The sequence below is a fragment of the Rana temporaria genome, chromosome 13, assembly GCF_905171775.1.
Source record: "Rana temporaria chromosome 13, aRanTem1.1, whole genome shotgun sequence".
NCBI classification, from domain to species: Eukaryota; Metazoa; Chordata; class Amphibia; order Anura; family Ranidae; genus Rana; species Rana temporaria.
The window spans coordinates 65,565,978-65,585,612 of record NC_053501.1 but is presented as its reverse complement, the minus strand read 5'-3'; the positions used below and the strand labels follow the sequence as shown (position 1 = coordinate 65,585,612).

At 43.3% G+C, this 19,635-nt stretch overlaps 1 protein-coding gene across 7 annotated transcripts in view; it reads left to right on the top strand.

Moving 5' to 3' along the window:
* The window catches only part of STRN3 (striatin 3), a 100,536-nt gene that overhangs the window by 61,931 nt on the left and 18,970 nt on the right, over window positions 1-19,635 (top strand). For 2 of the 7 annotated variants that reach the window (XM_040333571.1, XM_040333570.1), the window contains exons 8-11: window positions 4,417-4,527; window positions 7,578-7,715; window positions 7,908-8,041; window positions 19,295-19,470. In XM_040333571.1, the coding sequence (XP_040189505.1) occupies window positions 4,417-4,527; window positions 7,578-7,715; window positions 7,908-8,041; window positions 19,295-19,470 (559 nt within the window). The remainder of the gene's footprint in view (window positions 1-4,416; window positions 4,528-7,577; window positions 7,716-7,907; window positions 8,042-19,294; window positions 19,471-19,635) is intronic. The other 5 variants (XM_040333574.1, XM_040333573.1, XM_040333576.1 and 2 more) reach the window with 3 other exon arrangements.

The following is a 19,635-nucleotide window of genomic DNA, read 5'->3' as shown; positions in this document are numbered from 1 at the left end:
GCTCTAATGTGGGTATATGCTTACCAGAAATTGTGGACCACTTTAATGAAAAAGGTCTAACAGGCTTGACAGGTTTAAGTCCCTGTGCACTGTGCCACTTGGAGATTGCCACTCTGGTTAGATCATTGGTGTCCCAGAAGTTTCATCCACAAAAAAGCAGGAGAAAAACTATAGTGCATTACCGTTTTTATTTAAAAAATACATAAAAACAAAGCTGAATTGGCCTCTTTTGTAGGTGCCTACCCGGCACTAGGACTGCATGCGTGGTTTACATAACCCCATGTGGGTCTGCTAGCTTGCCGTGTGAAGGAGCGGTAGTACGTCTGTGCAGGGACCTAGGAGCGGGATCACGAAACAATTGTCGGCGGCGAGTCTGACAGCACAGCTCCCCAGCTGATCCCGCTCCTAGGTTTTCTGTTCTCTGCTGCATAAGGGGCTTGGAGAGCTGGGGGTGGAGTAAGAGGGGGGCAGGGTTTGTCAGCAGAAAGCAGAAGTCTTGGCCATTAGACAGGCATGTAGTGCTCAGCCAGAAAAGCTAACCACTCTGAGATGGCTGGTCATGTTGAAATAGAAAAGCATGGAGACTGGCGGCAACATCGGCGTTCACACAAAGGAAGTAATACAAAGAGAGCAGGATACTTTTTTTTTTTTTTTTTAAATCAATAACCGTTTTATTGGTCATTGGTTCAAGGTTACGAGCAGGATACTTTTTAACACAAATGCAACAGGCACATATCGGGAATATGAAATGTTCTTTAATTTTTGCCCTGATGATTGGGAAATGTATGCAGTTGGAGGGATATTGACTGATAAAAGCGTATACCTGTGATTTACAAGTAGTTAGTATAGTAGGGATGGATTAGTAGCAGTGTCTGTTTTTTGGGCCTGGTTTATATGCGCTTCAATTTGTATAAAAGCTGTGTTTTTGCAGCAAGCTTCGAACAGTTTTGTTAAAGGAGTTCTCCAAGCTAAAACTTTTAACCCCCGCTGTGCCCGGGCTGTAAAACTATACAAAATAAACTTTCACTTACCTGCCTACGATCCCCCGTTGTTCCGATATCGCCGTCCCGGTCTCTTCCACGTCCTGCGGGTCGGTGACTCACAGTGCGCTCAGCCTATCAGCGGCCGCAGAAATGTCCCGTTGCGGCCGCTGATTGGCTGAGCGCACTGTGAGTCACCGACCCGCAGGACGTGGAAGAGACCGGGACGGCGATATCGGAACAACGGGGGATCGTAGGCAGGTAAGTGAAAGTTTATTTTGTATAGTTTTACAGCACGGGCACAGCGGGGGTTAAAAGTTTTAGCTTGGAGAACTCCTTTAAAGTCTTCAAAGGACTATTCAGGGAGTGCTGACAGTCAATTTAAAGTGCAGTGTGTTTTGAAAAGAGTGATCCTATTTCAAATGGTTATATTTAATAATGAAAATGTGTTTGTTACATAACAATTTACAAACCATTAAGTCCTCAAGTGTCACTTAAAATGTTATACGTGCTCTATGTGCCCTCTACCTACTACATGGAAAACATCAAGACGATCGCTGAATTTGTCCCCAACACGTCTGAGAGTGTCTTCTTCCAAAGAAAAATTACTGCAGCCTTGATTTTATCTAAGTGGAACATAAACAGGGTTATTTTACACATCCCCACAAAAGAAAGACACGGGGTATAATGTCTTGAGATCTTGGGGGGCCAAAGAGTGCAATACCAAGTCTTGGGGTCCCGTGTGACCTATCCAATGTTGAGGCAGTGTTTCATTTCGAAACCAATGAACTTTGTTGTGCCAATGCATTGGTGCTTCATCTTGCTGAAAAATGAAATCTTTAGAGTCTTAGGCCCCTTTCAGACGGACGGCTGTTTTGCCGCAGTTAAAAGCACTACAAATGTTTTGTGAAATTCAAGGCTCCAGGCACTGCGATTAGCTGCATTTGCACATTGCGATTACATGCGTTTACGTGCGTTTAACTGCGGCTGCGTTTAGCTGCGGTATTCATTTCCATAGCAACCATTTGTTTCTTTTTTTTTTGTTTGGGTCCCTTGAATTCTAAAACGCTGCTATCCGCAGTTGACAAAAAAGACTGCGATTACCTGCGGTTATGTGCATATAGCTGCGCTACATCGCACCTGGACGCATTCAATTCTATTTTTTCTATTCGCACCAAACCGCATGTAACGTAATCGCACACAAACGCTGTGTGTGTGAATGGGGCCATAGGAAAACATTGTGTGCTTTTAGCTGCGGTAGAAAAATAGAAAATCCGCAGCTAAAAGCACCATTCTATCCGTCCGTCTGAAAGGGGCCTTAATTCTGCTATTGGGAAAAGCCAGTCCTTCAGCATTCCAAGATGGGAATGTCCTGTAACAGTGTTTTTCTCTCAAAAAAGAGAGGGCCACAAAACGCATCCATTTTTGGTGAATCTTGCTGTACAAGTTAGTGTGGCTTCTCAAGTCCCCATATGAATGAACATTGTGATGTGAAACTTTACCACTTCACTAAAAATCATCCGCAGTAAGAATGTCTTCCTTCATGTCTAAGAGCATATAACAGAAATGTAAACGTTTTCTTCTGTCACTTGCATGAAAAGCTTGCACCATTTGCAATAAGTATGGCCTCCGAAGCAAACGTTGCCTTAAAGGGGTTGTAAAGGTTTGTTTTATAGTTTCTAAATAGGTTCCTTTAAGCTAGTGCATTGTTGGTTCACTTACCTTTTCCTTTGATTTTCCTTCTAAATGTTTTTTTTTCCTTTGTCTGAATTTCTCACTTCCTGTTTCTCCTCAGTAAGCTTGCCCCCCATCATCCGAGCCGTTCTGGCTGGGGTTTAGTTGGGCAGAACCGCTTACTGAGGAGGAACAGGAAGTGAGAAATTCAGACAAAGAAAAAAACATTTAGAAGGGAAATGGAAGGAAAAGGTAAGTGAACCAACAATGCATTATCTTAAAAGAACCTATTTAGAAAATAAAAAACAAACCTTTACAACCCCTTTAACACGCCAAACTGTCATATGACAGGAAGTGCGTAGTTGCCCTGGACTCGTCCACCTAACCTAAAATAAATACATTGATTTTTCCAATAGATTTATCGACGACGAATGTTCTTTGTCAATGGTGGATTAATACTGAAACGCTGTCAAACACACAAAGCAACTTTATTATGGACTCGGATATATGGTTTTACAATTGGGTCATTCTTTTTGAAACACACTGTAGTTCTATGGTTACAACATACACTGTAATAGCATTACAAACAATTATATTTGACAATCCAATATAAACCTAAAAAATATTTTCATGTTATGAGCGCTGCCTGTCATCTGGCTATTTCTTTCCATAAATCACCGGACTCCCTGCATGCTATTTGGCTTCTTTTCTACTCATTCCTTTTGGTTTACTTTCAATTTCTAAGGACTGACTATCAGATGGTTTCTTGCTCTCTGCAAGCGGTGATTCCTAGGTCCTCCTCTTAGCACCTCTGTACTTCAGAAGGCAGGCTCTGTGAAATGTGTGACACAGCGGTGCCTACTCACAGGGCATAGTGAATGTGTCACAGGTTTCAAGGAAGTAAATGTGAGGATCATCACAAAGTAAGTTTATAAATGTCAAGTTTATTCAAATGAATGAGTAGACTGGAAATAATTGAAACATGATGTTGAAATTCTAAATTTTGACCATAGATGCACTTTAAACACTTTCTAGCAGACTTTTAACAAAATTAAAGTTGATGCTGTAGTTAACCGAAGCCTGCTAGCAATTAATTTAAAGTGCTGGTCAGAACTTCAGTTATAATCTTTGAACATCCCCAACCCTAACGTTCTGTTTGAACCCTTACAGAACTCCAGATAGCAGTTAAAACACACTAGGGTTTAACTATTCTCTACCCTTCTCTCAAAAAAAAAAAAAAAAAAAAAAACAGAGCCGGATATTCATTTGAATGTGTTAAGTCAAATGATTCTGTAGTGTATACATTTTTTTTGGTGTATGCACTAGCAACATTTCTTTGCTGTTAGTAACTAGGTGGTTAGCCTTTCATCCATGAAGTGCAGAATAAGTAAGTCAGCAACTGAAATTTAGCTGTCAAATTTTATGAATTCTTTTGGGGCAATGCCTAATAATACCATCAAAAGATTGCGATTTGGTATCCCCAAATGTTAAATTAGCCCTATATCCATGATTTTAAACTTTAAATGTAAACTAACGTTCTTGTCACTGTTTCTAATGGTAATGCTGCACAACATTATATAATGGTGCTTTGCAATTCTCCTAAATGGCAGCACTTATTTATAAGCACTGATCTAAGCCCTTCCCGCCTAATCTACTAATAGTTGGAATAAACATAGTTCCCCTCCATTGTAACTGAAGTTCACACTAACCTACTGATCATTTGTTAAATGTCCTCTCTCTTTTACTAACATGCTGCATGCAGACAAGGATGTCCTGTCCCCAACTGCTGAGATTTGGGATGTAGACCAGTCTCTGATAAATAAACTGAAGGAGCAGTACACAAAGGAACGCAAGGGAACAAAGGGGGCCAAGCGTAAGTGCAGATTATTTCAATGATTCGTGAAATTGTCTGTCATTGGATTATAGAAAATATATCATTAAATACAGCAAGCATTTTCAGGTGGTATTTTCTGTGGGTTTGACAAATAAATTTTGGTTGGTCTGGGTAACATTTATGCACATTTTCTGTAAACCACTTTAATAGATATCAAAATATCGATATCTCCCAACACTTTACAAAGTATCACTTTAGCATTCTTAAATCCAAAGTGCAGCCAAAAACAACACAAGGGACATAACTTGCAATCAGTAGGATGTGTCTCATGTGCCTATTTCTGTTCTGTTAGTAAGTCTTTCTAGATCCTAGCCCCCACCCCCCCGCCACTGTAATCTTCTGGTACGGCAGGGGTTAATTCTATTGTGCTGTCCCATCCTTTCATTAAAGAGAGCCTGTCTATGCCTACCCTTTCCGTCCAGCTCTGCAATTCATAGACGCTGTATTACTGCGTCTATGAATGGGAGGGGTCAGAGCTATCAATCCTCCTCCTATGTTCTCCATGCTTGAATCCTGTTTCATGCATAGAAGCTGTAGTACAGCTCACGTCCTCTTCAACAGGAGAGGAATCTGCACAATGGACACATCCTGCTAGAACTCTGTTATGTCCCTTGTGCTGATTTTTCTGTTTGATTTTGGATGCATTTAGGCTTTAAAGGGGTTGTAAAGGTTTGTCTTTTATTTTCTAAATTGGTTCCTTTAAGCTAGTGCATTGTTGGTTCACTTGCCTTTTCCTTTGATTTCCCTTCTAAATGTTTTTTTTCTTTGTTTGAATTTCTCACTTCCTGTTTCTCCTCAGTAAGCTTTCCACCATCATCTGAGTGGTGGAAAGTTATTTAGAACTGCTTACTGAACACCTTAATGAGGAACAGGAAGTGAAAAATTCAGACAAAGAAAACAAAAAAAAAAACATTTAGAAGGGAAATCGAAGGAAAAGGTAAGTGAACCAACAATGCACTAGCTTAAAGTAACCTATTTAGAAAATAAAAACCGAACCTTTACGACCCCTTTAATGTCTACAGTACAATAGTTCACTGAATCCATGTGTATTTGTTACTCTTCATTAGTACCCTTAATTTGTTATAGAAGTTAAACATTGAGGTGCGTGTGTGTGTGTGTGTGTGTGTGTGTGTGTGTGTGTGTGTGTGTGTTTGTTTTAGGCCGTCTTAAATGTCATTGTGGACAGTGACTAAAGCCCCATTTTGTCTTCAAATTTTAACAAAATCATGTAGTGTAAAGTCTTGCCTGATTGCATGCAAATTGAAACTCTCTTAAGGTTTGACCTCATATTATATGGTTTTGGTAAATCTGAAGACAAAAATCTGCAGAAAGTCTAATGCAGGGGTGCCCAACCTTTTGATGAGCTAGGGCCACTAAGCAACTTGGTAACTGGTCGTGGGCCACAATGAGCGGGTTGGATGGCAGCCCACTCTACTTTTTTTTGCGGATCAGATTGGAGGTAGGCGTGCGTAAAAGTCCAGTTACATCTGCTACTCCTTAGAGGTGACTGGAGGGTCCAATTGGGTCGGACTGACTGTGTCAAAGGTGCCTATGGCTCAGTACAGGTAACTCTCAGGTGCACTGCTTTGCACCTGCGAATCAGTTTGAAAGCAGCCCAGTAACCACTGCAGAACAGATATGCCCATATATACACTGATTTTAGTAATAAACTTACCTTTTAATAACCGTGTTCTATTCTATTCCATCCCAGAGCAGGAGGTCGCGGGCCACATCAAAGGGCTCCGCGGGCCACATGTGGCCCCCAAGCCACTGGTTGGGCACCCCTGGTCTAATGTGTATGGGGCTTTAGGTTACTCTGATTTCCAGATAGCACGTACCTATAAGTATTTGAACTACTGACCTAAGCTGAGCTTAAGACCTCATGTATACTGGACGTTTAGTTCCGGTGCATGAGACTCCTGCATTTCAGGTGCAGGTACACTATCCAGCCCCATTGCAGGTAGCCTGTAAAAGCTTGAGAGGCTTTTATAGCTGCTGCGGCTAGACACTGCACTGAGTGGTACTTAAAATGTTACTAAACCCAGGACCCTAAGTTCACTATATCTGGTCTCCCACAGTAAACACAACATGGAAATGCAATAATTTTTGTAAATATAAACTGCTAAATACCCTTTCTCATCGGCGGTATATAGCGCTCTTGTGACTACTATCGGTGTCCAGTAGATCACTGGTTAAAGCTTATAGGAGGAGTTTTCATTATCTGACTGTCCTGTGAGGCTGCATGACCCCTGACCCTCTGGATAGTGCTGATCACATGCACACTCCCAAGAACACACACACACACACCCAGCATGTACAGCTTGCCCCCAAGATTTTGTTCTATCAGCAGATATATTGGGGACTGTGGGAGAAAGGGAGGATATGAGAAGACGGGATCAAACAGCCTTTTTAAATGCAGAGGATTAACCCCCTTAGGGTCCACAGTGAGTATAACAAGCGTGTGTTACTGCATATACAGACTGATTTTCCTGCTGTGGGTTTAGTAACACTTTAAGTTTAGGGAAGTATGTGCCTAAGGACAAATGCCCGGAATGCAGACTGCTTGCCACAGTAGTTATCAACCTCTAATAGATTTGCAGACTTTAATATTTGCACCTAAACCTTTTAAACCTAAAATATGATAAGATGCTTTCAGTAATGCATGAGCCTATTGTGCTTTTCCATGTTGTCTTGTAGAAAAATATTTGTACTCCTTGAGCTCTTTCCTAGATAGGTGTAGACTGGGCAAACATACGCATGTGCCCTGATTTAGTACGCAGATAATCGCTTACCTGTCATACAAATTTTTATGATTTTAAAAATATATCTAAAGTAACTTGTATTGATTTGGTAGCCAGATATACATGCTGTATGTTAGATGGACATAGATGTGCCCCTTATGCTCTTGGCTTATTTGGCAATTGAGGGAGGTAAAATGTGGTGAACGCCAACTACTGTAATTTCCTAAGCCGTTTCAGAGTAGAAGGGGTGAGATCTATTCAATGCGAACCAACACTGTTACTTTACAGGGGTAAACCGGACGAAATTGCACGATATGATTGCGGACCTGGGTGATGAGGATCTGTCCCACATCCCGCCAGGCATCCTGAGTCCGGCCCGGTCACCAACCAGAATAACAGATCATGAAGGTGGGAGGGCAGAGGAAGGTACGCACCCCTTGGGGAATGTTCCTTATGCTTCATCTTGTTACATGTTCTGACTCCTTCACTGTTTTTCTTTTGCAATTTTCAACCTGAGGTTCTATATCAGCATTCCTAATCTTAGGTGTTTTGGTAAGAAATGTATTTCATATATTAGACTGTTTTTTCCTAACAAAGTGTTTTTGTTTTTTGTTATAGCTGAGCCTATAACTTTTCCATCTGGTAGTGGGAAGTCTTTCATTATGGGATCTGAGGATGTCCTTGAGAGCGTGTTAGGACTTGGAGACCTTGCAGACCTCACCGTCACCAATGAGTCCGACTACAGTTATGATGTAAGGAACCTGATATGAATTGCCATCCTAGCAACATATGAACCTGTCTGCATGTTTCTTTGCGTTTTTTAGTTTGTCCGTTAAAACATAGTGATCGCTTGACAACTGACAGTTAAAGCACAAAATAATCTTCAGGATACATATTTCACTGCAGTCTTAAGGTGTCGGTGTGCATCTGTTTAATACTCTAATTGTCCGATAATTGTAGTATTAAAAAAAAAAAGTGTTTGCTATTCTTTTGCAATATTTACTAAGCTTCGATCCTTCTATCTAAGACCATATGAATCCAGATCAAACCAATTCCTAACTGACCTTAATGTGATCTCAAATGCATGTCCTGTTCTGTGTTTCTTTCCTAGTCTGACAACTACTGTATATATTGAAATAGATGATAATTTTTGAGGTATCGCCACAGAGTGGTGCTGTGGATGCCAAAATAATATAAATATATGTATGTGTGCCACGTCCCATTAACTGGAGATGCTTATTGGAAGGATTGGTTTTGGATTTTATAGGCACTGAGATGCGCAATGTTTTAATGATAAAAATATTTTTTTTACAAATTTATTAGAACAATCCGTTCACTTTGCAAAGTAGAAATTGCATATATGCTATTACAACACACAACCCATACACCAAGAAATATACTCCTGAATGGTCATGACGATGTCCTTGTTGAAACAAGTTTTTATTCTATCAGGCTTGGTGGGAGTTGATCATAGTGTGCAGTAGCTCGGCTCCACATGTTGCGATCATAAGTGCTTCTTCAGGAGCTTAGGCTTACGTTCTATATAAAATAGAGAAATGACAATACATTTTTAAAACAAAATCCTTTAGTGAATCAAAAAAAATCAATATATAGCAAATATTGAAATATCACATGCTGACTGTTTATCAACCCATACAAAGATTTGCAGGACCCAGCGCAGAAGAACGAAATTGCTGCTAAGGGGACAGGTTTATTGAAATCTAAAAGTGTATATCGTCAAGGAGACAGTACAACCATGGATGGGTATAATAGGACAAGAGCCCTGCATGCAATTGGAGAAATAAGCAAGCTAATCAAGTTTACTTACAATATGCACATCACCCAGGATTTGTTTGTTACCTACTTTGTTACCATCTCCTGGTTGATGTGCATAAGTCTCTAAACTGGATTAGCTTGCTCACTACTCCGATTGCATCCAGGGGTTTGTCCTGTTATGCCCATCCATGGTTACACTATTGGATTTCAATACACCTCACCCCTTAGCTGCAATTTATTGATTTTGCGCTGGGTCCTGCAAATCTTTGCATTATGTGTAGGAGATGGTAAACTGTCGGCATGTGATATTTCATTTGCTATACATTGTTGGTGTTTTTTTCTTTTTCTTTTTTTTTTTTTTGATGCACACCAGTCTGTTTTTTAAAAATTTATTGTTGTTTCTCTATTTTATATAGAATGTAAGCCTAAGCTCCTGAAGAAGCGTTTATGCACGTAACATGTAGAGCCGAGCTACTGCACACTATGATCAACTCCCACCAAGCCTGATAGAACAATAACAAGGACGTCGTCGTGATCAATCAGGAGTATATTTCTTGGTGTATGGGTTGTGTGTTGTAATGGCATATAGGCAATTTCTACTTTGCAAAGTTTTTAACTTGGTGTCTGTGTTTTCTAATCAATTTGTAATAAAAACATTTTTTTTTAGCTTTAAACATTGTGTATCTCAGTGCCTCAGTGTCCAATACCAATCCTTCCAATAACTACTGTATATACATTAGCCATTATAGGTATTTAGAACTAGAAGCTCATCTGTGAAATGTAATTCCATGTCCTACAGTATGTCTCCATTTCCAAATTCAAACATTGCTGTCCATCAAAAATGCTTTACAAACTGATGTCGAAAGCAAAACACAGATAAGCATGTATACTGGGCAAACAAAAAAATCTGTTATTTTAAGAGCTGTGTTAAACAAAACATACATTCCCCTAATTTGTGCCAAATGCAGTCATTGTCCTCAAATGTGGTTTATTTCGGGAATAGCTGTATGCTTCAAATGCAGTTGCTATGTGCCGCAAGTAATTATTGCCTTTGAGCACAACCCTTGATATATTGGCACCACCTAGTGGTAAAGAGTGTACCTTTTATTATTGCTTGGTAAGGATGTCCCAGACATCTTGCCAAAGTGTACAATAACGCAAGTTATTTATTAAGGTTGTTATCTGTAATCTTTTATGCCAGCTTTGTTTTACGCTTTTAGAATGCTGCTGTCCAAACAGAAGTGTTCCATACAAGCACAAGTGTATCGGTTGTAGAACAAGACACTACTTACTGTACTGTAATACAGAAAATCAAGCAGTAATACTTCCTCATATGAGGATAGAGCCAAGAAAACAGTATAATGTCCATGCTAAAAAGTTAATCTAGGACAACACACATAGGCTTGGGAGTTAGTGGATGTAAACCCGAAATCATTCAAATTTCGGATCATCTGTGCCCAGTCTTGCCACAAAGAGTTAATCCAGCTCTGAGCAATCCTCTTCTTTTTTTCAGTGTGATAAAACCGACAAGCAGAGAACACTTTGTCGTTCATCCCCCTTGTTGTGAGTGACCGGGATTTACATATGTCATGCACAAGCTTCTCCGCTCTCCATCCTGACAGATTCCCCCGTGCGCATCAAACCCCCCTCGCACCCCATGGTAAAGGAGAGGGAAGCTGGCAGCTGCGGAGGAGGAAGACAGCGTGGGATGTGGAAGACACGGAGGGGGACTGGGGGGAGTAAGCTCTGCCTCTATTATGCTCCTGTTTCTACTGCACATGCGCAGGAGTAACATGAGTGCGCTCTGCTTCTTCACAGAACGCGCTCTGTCACTCCTGCACATGCACGTCAGTCTAACCAGGTGCGAGGTCCTCTCAACACTGGCTGGGCGTGTAGCGGTGGGTGGAGGAGTCCTCTGATGTCATGACCCCGCCCACCGAGGGGGCAACTTGCGAACTAAAAGGATACATGCAGGAGGCATGTATAGCCTTATAGATAACAACTGCGTTAATGGTTTAAAATTAATGACAGCGGGTTTACATCCACTTTAATGTTTTTTCCTACTGGAACGACTTGACACTTCTAAAACCTAGAGCTCCTTTTCAGAGCTTTTTACATCAAAAATTAAAGGTCGAAGGTGTGAAGATAAGAGAAACTTTACAACCACTATAAAGGGTGTGAGAAGAAGGAATTGTGATAGCCTAGTATAAGGGGGGAGTAAAAACGGCTTCCGTCTAAAGTGGGGAGTTGGGCTAGGTGGCATGGATTAGCCAGGCATGTAGTGAGTAAGGAGGAGAGCAAATTCCTGCCAATTTCTGTCTACTGAGGGGACTTTAGCAGGGTGAGTTTGAAATGCAGATAGAAGATGTAATTTAGGGGATATCTTGGAGATTAGAACCATACTCCAGCATAGAGCAGAAGTCCCACCAAGTCTGTTAAGGCTACTTTCACATTGAGGCATTTTTCAGACGCTTTAGTGCTAAAAATAGCGCCTGAAAACTGCCTCACCTGCAGCTCCAGTGTGAAGGCCTGAGAGCTTTCACACTGGAGCGGTGCACTTGCAGGACGAGAAAAAAAGCAGCATCTTTGGGGCGGTGCTGGAGTGGTGAATACATCGCTCCTAAACCGCCCTGCCCATTGAAATCAATGGGCAGCGATTCGGCAGAGGCACTTTGCGGGTGCTTTTAACCCCTTAGGGGGAGGGTTAAAAGCGCACCGCTAGCGGCAGCAAATCGCCGCTTTACCGCTACCACCCCCATCACCTTGATGTGAAAGTGCCCTAAATATTCTTTCAGTGAAAGGAGATGTCTGATTCCATGGAATTAGGATGGTGGCTCTAGCAGCATTTTTATCAAGTTGATCAATGAGTTTTTGTATTTTTTCTCTTCCGTTCATGGACAGACACAGCAGCATTGACCTTGAGGTTATATATCCTTCCTTTCAGGAGAGACTAGGCAGAAAAAAACAGCACTTCAAGTGTTAACACTTCTCTCAGTACAGCACCTCCCAGGGGGTGGGTCTCCTGGGTACATCCCACTCTCTGGAACATCCAGCCTCAATTTTTTTTTTGCCTAGCATTAGGAGAAGACATGGCCTTTCTGGAGCCCATGTGCTCTGGAGATTTTTTGCGATTTTTCGCTTTTTATTAGATTTTTTTCCTGCATTTTTGGATCCTGGGATCTACAATCAACTGCCAACTGGGTGACAGGCTGGATCTGCGAACCTTGTAGTCCCCCCATGTTCGGCTATCGAGCGCGTGCCGGCCTTTAGCTAGGCCGTCCACGACATGCCCCGTTGCTCAGGGGTGGCCAGTGAGCTATATGCTACAGGGCACACATATGACCGGTCTCAATGGCTGTGTCACAGTGTGCCGGGCCGACAGCCATGCCGTATCTACCTGCGGATGTTGGGTCTGTCTGGAATGCCTCCAGCCGGTGGTCGCAGGATGGGTAAGTAGTATCCCCTTGCCCTCGGCTGGGTGGTTCGGCTGGTGCATTCCTGGGGAGGTCGACTGAGGGTCCGCCCTGCTTTCCTCTCCCCCTCCTTCCCCGTTCTGGGTGGCGGCTGTGAGGTCCACCTGGGGGGCTCTGTTGCTGCCGGGGGGCTGTGCTGCTATGCTATTGTTTTTTATTGTGCTTATGTGCTGTGTATGCTGGACAGTGTCTGCTGTGTGTTACTGGGTTTTTTAAACACGTGTATGGCCGCTATTTTTCCGGTGACGCGGTTCTATATATCGGCGGCCATTTTTTTGTAGCCCACATGCTGTTTTTTCTGCATGTCGGCGGGCATCTTGGAAAAAGTTTTGGCCTCTAGTGTCTGGAATAACAGCGCCAAAGCCCGCAGCATACTTCCTGAGGGACGGCACAGCACGGACAGCGCTCTCAGCTCTGCAGCAGTAGTACAGCCTGTTTTTGGGTGGTGAGTCCCCTGGGGGTCCCCTGCTCTCTGTGACAGCTGGGAGGGTGGCCTGTGGGTCCTGTTCTGCAGTGCTTAGGCGGCATATATAGGTGGGTCAGCATGGTGGATGCTATGACGGCAGTCCTTGAGGCGTTTGTTGCCAGGATTGAAGCGGCAAGTGGCCAGAAAGGGGGGGGGGTAAAAATCCCTGCGCCTGCTTCTCGGGATGTCTCTGACGTGGAATCAGGCCCTGCTACTGCATCTGGTTCTGTCATGTCAGATGATGCAGACTTGGCCCACATGGACAGTGAGGATGACTCTGCTTCAGGGTCAAAGCATGATAAAGAATTTGTTGGAGCTCTTATCACTGCGGTGCGGGACACTCAAAAACTTGAGGATTTGGCGGAGGCATCAGACATGCCGGTCCCTTTTGGGTTCCGCAAGCCACCCCGCACCGCCAAAGTGTTTCCTTTGTGTTCCATATCTGGACAAACTGTTATACAAGGAATGGGAACAGCCGCAGAAAGTTTTTGCAGTACCGAAATACTTTGTGGTCCGTTACCCTTTTGAGGAGGACTTTTAAAAAAAAAAGTGTTTCTCCTCCGTCAGTGGACCCTCTGGTGTCCAGGCTGAACAAGGCCACCGCGTTGCCTGTGGAAGGGGCTCCCGCATTTAAGGACCCTGCAGATAGGAGAGCTGAGGTTGTGGCCCGCTCCATATTCACAGTGGTGGGGTCGGCGGTGAGACCGGTTTTGTCCAGGGCTCTGGTGTCGCAGACACTTGCAGAACGGGCTAAGTCCCTGTTGCAGGAGCTGGAGGCGCAGAAGGCTTCTGAGACCTGTGTGGATCTGGCCGACCAGTTGGTGCAAGGCCTAAAATTTGCCTTTAAGTCGGCCCTGGATAAGCTCCCCTTGCTCTCCAGGGCCTCCGCCTATGCAGTGGTACTACTCCGCCTTGTGTGGCTAAAGTGTTAGTCTGCGGACCAGTCCTCCTAAGTAGGCCCTGGTGGATTTGCCTTTTAAGGGTGAACGGCTTTTTGGGGCGTCCCTGGATGACATAAAAGATGCCACAGGCGGTAAGAGCACTCTGCTCCCGCAATCTGGGAAGGGTAAGGAGCCTTGCCGTAAGCAAGGGCCCTCATTTACTACCCCCAAGCGTTTTTTTCGCCGGCCAAGTGCGGCAGGAAACGTTTCCAGGGTGCTAAGGCATCCACTGAAGGGCAAAAGCGCCCCTGGTACCGCAAGCCCAACAAGCCTGCCTCCGCATGAAGGTCTGCCCCGCCCACATCTCGGGTGGGGGGCCGGCTTCACGAATTCGCGGCTCGGTGGAGGTTTCTGCTTTCCGACCGTTTGGGTTTGCGAAGTAGTTTTCCCGGGGTACAAGATAGTTTCTCTCTTGTCCACCAAACAGATTTTTTTCCCTCCAACCTCCGGATCGCCTGAAGGATCTGTCAGGGGCTGTCCAGGATCTGCTGGTCAGGGGAGTGATTGTGCCGGTTCCCTCAACGGAACGGTTTCAGGGATTTTACTCCAATCTGTTGTCCCCAAAAAGGATGGGGTCCGTCCAATCCTGGACCTCAAGGCCCTCAATTGCTTTGTCAAAGTGCAAAAATTCAGGATGGAGTCGATTCGCTCAGTAAAACAGCGCTCCATCAGGGGGATTTCCTAGCATCCTTGGATATCAAGGATGCGTACCTGCATATGCCCATATGCGCAAAAGACTAGAGGTTTCTGCGTTTTGCGGTCGGGGAGGACCACTTTCAATTTGTGGCCCTCCCGTTCGGCCTGGCCTCAGCACCGCAGGTTTTCACCAAGGTGCTCGCCCCGATTCTGGCCCTGCTACGGCAGCGCGGGATCGATATCGTGGGATACCTGGACGACCTTCTTCTGAGAGCTTCCTCAATTAATGTAGACTACCAGGTTGTACTTCAATGAGAGATCAGGAGGAGTGAGTAGGACAAGTGAAGAGACAAAACAGAGCACCACTATCTAAGTACATTAGATTCAATTCATAAAGCTAACAAACCAAGATGAGGATAAATGAGGTTTTATTTTCAGTTGCTTTCAATGAAATTTAAAATGGTTTACGTGGCTGAAATAAAGAAACTTGTCCTTGGATTGGGGCAAGTACTCACTAGCCGTATGCTAAAATAATGCTTTTACTATGCGTGCTTGTGGCATTATTACAGTGCAAGGCACAGTTTGCTTTTACATTTTTAGTAAAAAAAATATAAATTTTTGTTTTATGTTCCACTGCAGTGCAAAAATAGCGACTTCGAGTGAGGTCTGGTGCACTGGGGAAAAATTCAGCAGGTCTGTATTTTTCTGCAATGCCCTGCATCTCGCCTGAAGGCAGAGTTGCAGTGTGAAAAGGACACATGGAGATACACAATTGTGTAGCTACATCAAGTGCAGGAAAACGCCATTTGGCACATGTGATCATCAGGCCCTTAAATCGGTGTTCCTCCCTAAAAAAGATAAAAATATTAAAACCAGCAGCTACATGTATTACTACAGCTGCTGGCTTTTAATAAATGGACACTTGCCTATCCTGGAGTCCAGCGATGTCGGCACCCGCAGCTAATGTTTCAATCGGCTGTCGAGTGCTGCCGCTACCATTGCAGGTAAGGGTACCCGGCAGTGTAGCCTTATTGCTTCACGCTGGGAACCCTACGGCGCATGCGTGAGGATCTCTCCTCTCTCCTACTGGGCCGGAGGAGGAGGGATGATGTCTCGAGCCGCGGCTCGAACTCCCGGAAGTGGGAAAGGATACCTGTCAAAGACAGACATCCTGTCCCCCCTCCCCCCGAAAGGTGCCAATTGTTGCACGGAAGGGTGTGAGGAACCCAATAAGCAGAAGTTCCACTTTTGGGCGGAACTCCGCTTTAAGGTGTTGTGAATTCAGCCTAATGTGTCTCTGTCCTAATGCTTGACTTGCTCTGGTTTTGCATGTTACTGGGTTTTTTAGTGTGAATTGGTTTAAAATGTAGTGTACATCTACTAATGGATGTTGTGCTAGCCTCTCTTCCTGCTATATATACAGTGCCTTGAAAAAGTATTCATACCCCTTGAAATTTTCCACATTTTGTCATATTCCAATAAAAAAACATTTGTTTTTGGTTGTAATTTGTATGTGGTAGACCAACACAAAGTGATGCATAATTATAAAGTGGAAGGAAAATGATAAATGTTTTTCAAAATTTTGGAAAAATAAAGATCTGAAAAGTGTGGCGTGCCCTTGTATTCAGCCCCCTTTACGCTGATACTAAAGTCTGGTGGAACCAATTGCCTTTAGAAGTCACCTAATAATTGGTAAATATAGTCCACCTATGTGTAATTTAATCTCAGTATAACTACAGCTGTTCTGTGAAGCCCTCAGAGGTTTAACCACTTAAAAGGTTAAGTTCACCTTTTGTACACTTTTTTTCTAAATTCCAGCTCCCCTCCCTATGCACCAATATAGCATTTTCATTAAATCTACAGTCGCTTACTTTTCTTGTGTTAATCCATGTATCCAGACATTTCTATTGGTAATGTCTTCTTCCTGATCAGACTAGGGGTCATGACACGGGAAGGAGTTGACCAGCTGACCTCAGCACCACGCCCTGCATCATACACCCTCCCGCTCCCAGGTGCATTTTTATTTTTTAATGAAATGCAATCAATCAGTGATCACTTTTCTCACTAAATACACAATCAGATATACAAATACATAAGGGGGAGTGGACAGAAAGAGCTGTCAAGCCCTGTTCATAACTCTGCATAGCAGGAACTTGCATTCCCACGTGCATGTTTTTTTTTTCTTTCTTTAACGAGGAGGGGGGGGGGGTGGGCGAGGGCGAGGCGTTTGAACATTTTCATTCATCACACATAGGGCAGACCTACACAAAGCGATCGCCCAAAGAAGCTTCAGAACTTTTTCTAAAGTGGAGTCCGGTGCGTTTTTCTGTGAATTTTGGTGCAGTGCATTTCTGAAATGCGCAAATATGAATGGAGCCTCATTGTTCTTGTGGTAACACACCAATTTCACTTTCAGGCCCCATTCACATCTAGCATAGTGGGAGCGCACATTTTGTGGATCGTTTTTCTGTGACACACATAGGGCAGCCTGTGTTGGGTTACATGTGGTTAATGGGACATTTTGGCATTTTGTGGGTTGTGTGTTTTTGCAGCATTTGCCCCTCGTTTTTTCACATGGCAAAATGTGTTTGCTTCTGTGTTTAGTGTGCCGTTAACAATTGCACTGAAAGCGCAACTTGCAATTTTAGGTGTATAAACATGGCCATACACTATACAATCTGATTGTACAATCTCCTTTAGATAGGCGTTTGCTCCTATTATATAAAGTTGGTATATCTCTTGTACAATCTCCTTTTAGATATACCAACTTTATATAATAGGAGCAAACGCCTATCTAGTCAATCACTCTGTATCCAATCAGGCAGGTCCTTGCACTACATAGTTGATGGTAGCTCTAAAGGAGATTGTACAATTAGGGTGTATGGTGATCTTTACAGAACCCAGGAGACCCTTTTCCTGTTTTCAATACTACAGCTCTATCCACATAGACTGTTATCTCCATCTCCTGTACACTTCAACATGCCTAATGAAAGATCGATGCAAGATTAACCACTTCCCACCTGGCCCATAGCAGAATGACAACCGGGCGGTGGTTTTGTTATCCTGACTGGACATCAAATGACGGCTTTCAGGATAACATCCTGGTGCCCACCCGCAGGGGCGCTGTTTGTCTGTCTGTCAAACCCTGCATTTCCGATCGCGGTATGGAGACTCTGACAGAGGCTTCTTGCCATGTGATCAGCTGTGACCGATCACAGCGTGAACCAGGAAGTGTTGGTAAACGGCTTTTTTCTCAGTTCGCGCTGACGAGGAGATCCGATCGACAGCTCTCCCTTTTAGAGGGGGGGTCTGTGCTAATAATCAGCACATTGATTATCCGCACAACCCCCGTGAGAGGTGCCCATCAACTTCCAGTTAGGCCCCTTTCACACTGAGGCGGGTTGCAGGCGCTATTGCGCTAAAAATAGTGCCTGCAAACCGACCCTTAACAGTGGCTACTGTTTCTAGAGTGTGAAAGCCCGAGGGCTTTCACACTGGAGCGGTGCGCTAGCAGCACCGCTTCAAAAGTCCTGCTAGCAGCATTTTTGGACCGGTGTATTTACAGCTCCTTCCCATTAAAAGGAACAGGAAACTGTGGCTATACCGCCGGCAATACACTTCTGCGGGGGTTAAAACCGCTAGCGGCCGAATACCGCCGCAATTCCGACGGTATAGCGTGGCTAAAAATAGCGGCGCTATACCACCACTGCACCTCCCGCCCCAGTGTGAAAGGGGCCTTGGTGCCCCATCATTAACCTCTGTTCGTGCCACCTCATCAATGCCCATTAGTGCAGCCTCGTCGGTGAAGGAGAAACAAAATTTCAGAACGAAAACTTCCTCTTTTTTTTTTTTTTGGTCTTTTTTTTAGTTTAGCAAAAAATGAAAAACCCAGTGGTGAACATATACCACCAAAAGAACGATAGAATTTGTGGGAAGACAATTATTAAAATCATGTTTTGGTACAGTGTTGTATGATCGCGCAATTGTCTTCTGTGTGACAGCGCTGAAAATTGTCCTGGGCAGAAAGGGGGGAATGCGCCTGGTATTGAAGTGGTACCTACGTTTTGGTCAAAAATGGCCTTTGAACCACACCCTGGGTTTTAAAATGGTGTTTATCATTTAAAAACTATAATATATATATATATATATATATATATATATATATATATATATATATATATATATATATATATATATATATATATATATATATATATATATATATATATATATATATATATATATATATATATATATAATTATAATAATAAAAACATCAATCTGGGTCCTCGCATCTTCCAGGTGCTGAAACGCACCATTCTATAGCAGATAAAAGAAAAAAACAATTAAGTAGTTTGCCTGTTCGCAGCGTTCAAACCTACTGCACTGTCCTGTCCCCTCCCCTATGTGTGTTTGACACAGGGATCAGTCACGTGTCTTCCTCAGGGGGGTATTCCCCTGAGGAAGACATGTGACTGATCCCTGTGTTGAACACTTTGTGTTGGTCTGTCACTTAAAATCGCAATCATACATTTGTGTTTTTGGTTGTAACATGATAAATTGTGGAACATTTCAAGGGGTATGAATACTTTTTCAAGGCCCTGGTACCTGAATTGTGGTTCCTTATCCTTTATGAAGTGCTTATCTAACCAATGTTGCAAGACAAAGTTGCACTACTACAAACCAGAGCTTTTTCTTCCTCTTGCTTTGTAGATGCCATCTAATAAAGATGCATTCAGGAAGACCTGGAACCCCAAATACACTCTAAGAAGTCATTTTGATGGTGTCAGATCCCTGGCATTTCATCCTGTTGAACCTGTATTGGTGACTGCCTCTGAAGACCACACCCTAAAACTGTGGAATCTGCAGAAAACGGTCCCTGCCAAAAAGTAAGTTTACAGGTAGCATTCCAGGCGAGCATAGGATACAAAATACCTAAAATGATATGTTCTCAATCTTTCTAGCTATGTAACAATAGCAGGAATTTGTTTGCCTTTGCACAGTGGCTGGGGGGATTACCATTTACACACCATTCCCCACAGTTCAACAGTCTT